At 48.9% G+C, this 5,157-nt stretch overlaps 1 protein-coding gene across 1 annotated transcript; it reads right to left on the bottom strand.

Moving 5' to 3' along the window:
- Positions 1–233: 233 nt before the first annotated feature.
- TRV_00520 (uncharacterized protein) lies at positions 234–4,574 on the bottom strand (the record flags this gene model as incomplete). The annotated part of the gene is made up of 5 exons (XM_003025262.1): positions 234–1,501; positions 1,558–3,443; positions 3,502–3,523; positions 3,585–3,938; positions 3,998–4,574. Coding segments are annotated over 5 exons (4,107 nt in total), but the record flags the coding sequence as incomplete, so codon positions are not given.
- Positions 4,575–5,157: the final 583 nt, after the last annotated feature.

The raw sequence follows: 5,157 nt of genomic DNA on the forward strand, positions 1-5,157 counted from the left end.
AAAAAAAAAAAAAAAAGAAGAGAAACGAAGATATAACAGCTACACTCCAAGTGAAAAACAACAACGCATACGTGTATATGTGGGCTCGTAGAACAAACTAAGTTTGCTCCTCCTCGCGAGCCGCAGCGTGTTTGTCACTAAGATTGATTGCAATGAATGATTTGGGCAATTTGACGCTGGTACTTCAGTCAGTTACGTGAATCATTATCTAAGTTCTTTGGCGTGAAAAATACTTACGTATCAAACTTTGCCTTCAGTGTTTCAATCACTTCCTTCCAATCCTGATGCGCCGTTAGGCTTCTCCGGGGTGCACATCCGATTGCATGCCTGGAGTCTAGCTGGACGTCCAATGGATCGAACGTATGGCATCCTGGGCTTATTGAGATCCTGATGGAGTACGCGAAGGTCTCGGCCTCTGCATCACGAGCTTCGTAAAGTTCGAAACATATCTGAGAGAGATAATCCAGCTCTGGAATTGTTCGTCGTGCGATCTTTGTTTTCAGTCCACCCTCAAGGATACAATTGAGGAGGGTATAGATGTGGGATTCCTTGGTGAAGTAGAAAAACGATTTAGCATCTGGAGATGCTTGCACCTCTTCCAGATCCATCACTATCTCCTGGAGTAGGGGAAGTGAAGTGAGTAGCCCAATCTCTAGCTTTTCATGGTCAGCTATACCGTATTCCTGGGGCGTTACAAAGTCAAATAGGACTTTAGCCAAGCTATACAGATGCTTAAGGCGGGAGAGGCGTTTGTCAATCTTTGGCTTTGAGGGCGTCGAACCAGGGTATAGCTTGAAGTAAGAGTCGTAAGAGTCTTCAAGAGGAGCCAATAGACCAGCAGGGGGCCTGGGCTTGCCGTTCGTACCGTTAGTTCCATTGCCTTCAGCATTGCCATTAGGCTCCAAGAAGTGGGAAGATGTGACATGACCAGCCCGTTCTTTGTCAGTTTCACCCTCGTAGATGAAATCATCTGGCGGGAGGAAAACCCACTCCAAAAACTGCCGATTATGTAGTGCATCAAACTTCATACTATCATAGAGCTCCGATAATTTACTTGGATCGACCTTTTCTGTGTCACAAAATTCTTTGAACAGTTTCTCCCAACGTTCCTTGAAAAGTTGTGGGTCTTCACCAGCGCACCACCGGCCTTGGATATCGGTGAATGGCGATTTTTCAGTAGGTGAGGAGGATCCGAACGCGCCGGGATGGTAATTGCCGTGCGCCTCAATCTTTTGAAAATTATGACGCATAACGCAGCGGTGAAATTTCATAAGTTCGACCAATGTGGATAGTACAATGGAGGGTTCCGGGAAGTTCTCCTTAGGCCATGCGAATTGAGGAGGAGCCGAGTTGCCTTCTCGAAGAAGCAGCTTGAGTTTCTTCTTCACCTTGTCCATTACGTCTTTTGCCGCGTTTGAATCATCTAGTAAATCCTTTCTCACTTGAATGAAATCATCCGGCAGGTCCTTCTGGTCGAGAAAAGTCGAAGCAAATATCTGGGCTGTATTCGATTAGCTATGGAACACGAAAGGGGCTCTATCGTGGTGAGGCACGTACCACTTGTACTAACTCTCCGCTCTGAACTTGTAAACATCCTCACATCGTTCAATGCTTCCTTATTCATAAGCTTAAGATCATCACGCATTGTCAAGCCGACATCTTGTGACTGATACCGAGCTGCATGGGTTGGTTCCCCGCCCCATTTTATGACTAATTGCAGTTTGTCTAGGACTAGATCATTTTCCACAGCTGAAAACCGAGAAAACGTAGGCCCCGAGAGGGAGTCACTGCGGGCCACACGGGGGTGCTCAGGGTCCGCAGAGTCTGGCGGAGAGGCAGGGGCCGGTGGTATTTCACTTGTAGTTAAGGGTGAGACAGGAGGCGGAGTACGGCTCCCTTGTAGTTCCTGTGAATTTCGGCGGCGAAACATTGGCTTTATCTGCACCTTTGTCCCCGGCCATTCAACCTTATGGTCGAGTGAGCGTTTTAGTAACATGAGCTTTTCTTTGTCTTCGATGCCTTCCTTTAAAGCGAGGTTTACAGCATTAGTAACGCTACGGAGCGCAGTAGACCCCCGGATGATCACCTCTTCCTGATGGCCCTTGAGCAAATCCACGAATGGTTGGGTGTGAAAGGTGAATTTGAATTTCTGCTTGGGAGTTCGGTCAGCATGCCGTATCACGGCCACCATACCCTTGAGTTTCCAAGAGTGTTTGGACGATGGTGGCGGAGCGGTAGGCGCTTCTACCGGCTGTGATGGCTCGTTAGTTAGTTGGGTATCTGGACTCAAGTTTGCCTTTTCAGAACCTTCAGAATGACTGGGCTTCCTATGCAAATCGTCCGTCTCTACCTTAGAGGAGATTGTGCTCTTGGTACTTGGAGTCTGGGCGGGGGACTTGTGGCTAGAGAAACCGCTTTGAAGCCCCGCAATGCTTGGGGACTTCAATAACGACTTAAGAGTATGCCGATGAGACCCAGAATTTATCGCGGGTGGTATGCTGGAGGATGGATCCTTCGCAGGCTCAGTAACGTCAAGTTTCCCGTCTCTGCGCATTTTTTCACGAGTGAACATATCTCGAAGAATTTTGGCAGTCTTGTCATAATAATCATTATTATCCTTAACAAAGGACCAGCCATTGACATCTATAACGTAGGAGGCATCTCCAACACGAAGAAGGTCAAAACCGCAAATGCGCTGACCAAAGCCGTTGGATATTTTTGAGGCCATAGCAGCCTCTTCTTTTCCCAAATTAGTGATATACCGTAACTCCTTGCCGTGAGTGTTCCGCCGTACTAAGCCGTCAACAACGGGAGACTTGCGAGTCTCCGCATGGCAGTAGGCAGGGCCAACAGTGTATGCTTTGACGTCCTCCGCATTATCAACGCGTAGAAACTGCTCATAAAGGTAGCTGACGTCTGGCTCAGTTATAGATCTTGGGATCTTAAGGTCAGGATCATACTCTGAACTCTTGTTCCCTACTTTGCGAAAGAGCCTGCGGCCTCCACCTCCGTAATTTTGGTCATTAGGGAAGTAGATATGGATGTTGTGGTCTTCTCCGTTGACAGGCTTTTCCACGAATGGTTTCTTGAACACCTTGCCGTCAACAATGAGGGCTTCTCCGTCTTCAGACATTGTCACCGACTGCGTTCGTGGTGTTCCACCCCCGGTGCCATCTGGTGGACCTTCTAAACGGACTCCGGTTAAGTTATAAACATGCTGAGCAAGTTCAGGCGACGCCAACGTTGGTCCACCATCACGGTTCACTTCCACACGCTTCGGTGTTGGGACTGCCATTTGATCCAAAATGCGGAGGCATAATCGACGGTCCCACAAAACTTGCTGCATGGGAAGATCGTTGATGCAAAACGGTTTTCGGAGGTTTGCATATGCAATGGCCTTGTCAAGAGGGAATCCGTCGGAAAAGAAGGCGATCAAAAAGTCACTGCGATTGATTAAATTAATGCTGGCATTCTTAGAGGAAGTTGAAAATCTTGACATACCATTCCGGCCAATTTTCGACATCTATAATAATTAGTAAAAGATATTTATCAACGGAAACGTGCACTTAGGAGGTGTAGCAAACCTTCATCCAGGATGACTTTGTCTCCAAATACAATGACCTCGAAGTCACCTCTTGCTTGAAGACGAGTCAAAATGTTGCGGCTAGGCTTGCTGCGTGCCTTGACATCAAGAGCACAAACTCCAATTCTGCCTATGAGAGGGAGACGCACTGTATGGATTAGTAACCCCTCGGGACCCAGAGCTCTTGAGAACAATGGTGGTGTTGTACCTTCTGCCTCACTAGCACTGCTTGCGCCAGTACTAGCACTAAAACGTCGAGGTTGTTTGCTTGACGAACGTCCAGGACGTGAAATCCAAGCAGGAGACCGGCTATCTTCCGGCTTCGCTAGATGGTGTTGGAATGAGGGAGTAAGACCTATGTTCAATGTTAACAGAGTTGACGCTTAAAACAATACCCAACGTAGTAAAACCGACCTGGAGATGTTGATCCGGGCGAAGAGGATGTGCCTTGTCCAGAGTAACCGGAGGGTGTGTGTAATGAAGAATCTGGCCGAGTGGAAAGCCCAGCAGAGACACTCCGCTGGTCATCCATGGTAGAGCGCGGTTTGCCGGAGCCGTCAACACTTGATACTGCGGTGCTGGATGCCCTTTCTCTATCCCCAGGCGCAGAGTGGATGCTGGAAGTGAGCGAGTAAAGGGAAGAGAAGGACACCCGATTGCCGTCGCGATCGGTCAGGTAGCGGGGATTGCGCTGATATGTTGAGGTGTAAGACGAGTCTACCGGTTGCTCAATGGGCGGTACGAGCGGCTCTGGCTGTGATTGCGAGAGTGGCTGCGGCGGTGACGACGGGACAGCAGGAGGTTGAGGGATCAACTCCAATAACGTCGACTCAGTGTTTGGCGACTGGGCAGCCAGAGTCCCTGTTTCCGTCTCTACCTCTCTTCTTGTCTCCTGTCCTGGCTTTGGCTCTTGTTTTGGTGCACCCCGATCCTTGCTGCATAGTGGACTCTTGTCCGGCTGGCCATCGACGTCAGCTTGCATGGGAACAATCTAATCGTTTGTACTTATATGCCGGCGATATTACTAGCTTATATCCTTAAGGATATGGAGAAGAAAATCGACTTTCGGCAGAGGAAAAAGCAGCGGTCTTGAGAGATGAAATCTTCCCCTGTCCACTCCGTCCTGATGGCAGTCCTTCGCCACGTGGGGTGCCGCTAGCAGGGAAGGGCTTGTTGATCTTAGCCGAAGTCCCTACAAGCGTTTCCTGGGCTTCTCTCTTGCACTCTTGAGCAGAGACGTCTAGTTTGTGGCTGGTGGTGTTTGATGCTGAATTCGCAGCTGGATGAGTGATCAAACTAGCCAGGGAACAAGCGCCGTCGTTTCATCCCAACCCCGACTGCGGCAAAAAGGCTACCCACTGGCTCGCCTCCAGGTCGCAGACTAATAAAAAGCAATGAAACACAAGCCAATCGACGGCAAGGAAGAAGCAAAGATGAAGATCACGACGCGGAAGAAGAAGAAAAGTTGAGATTGAAGTCGAAATTGACGTTCTGGATGATTTCCTAAAGGGGAGTCTTTTTAGGGCACAGCCGGCGCCAAGCTTGTGCTGACTCAGCGCGTTTTTTTTTTTTTT

The sequence above is a fragment of the Trichophyton verrucosum genome (assembly GCF_000151505.1).
Source record: "Trichophyton verrucosum HKI 0517 chromosome Unknown contig00038_1.f1.exp, whole genome shotgun sequence".
NCBI lineage: Eukaryota > Fungi > Ascomycota > Eurotiomycetes > Onygenales > Arthrodermataceae > Trichophyton > Trichophyton verrucosum.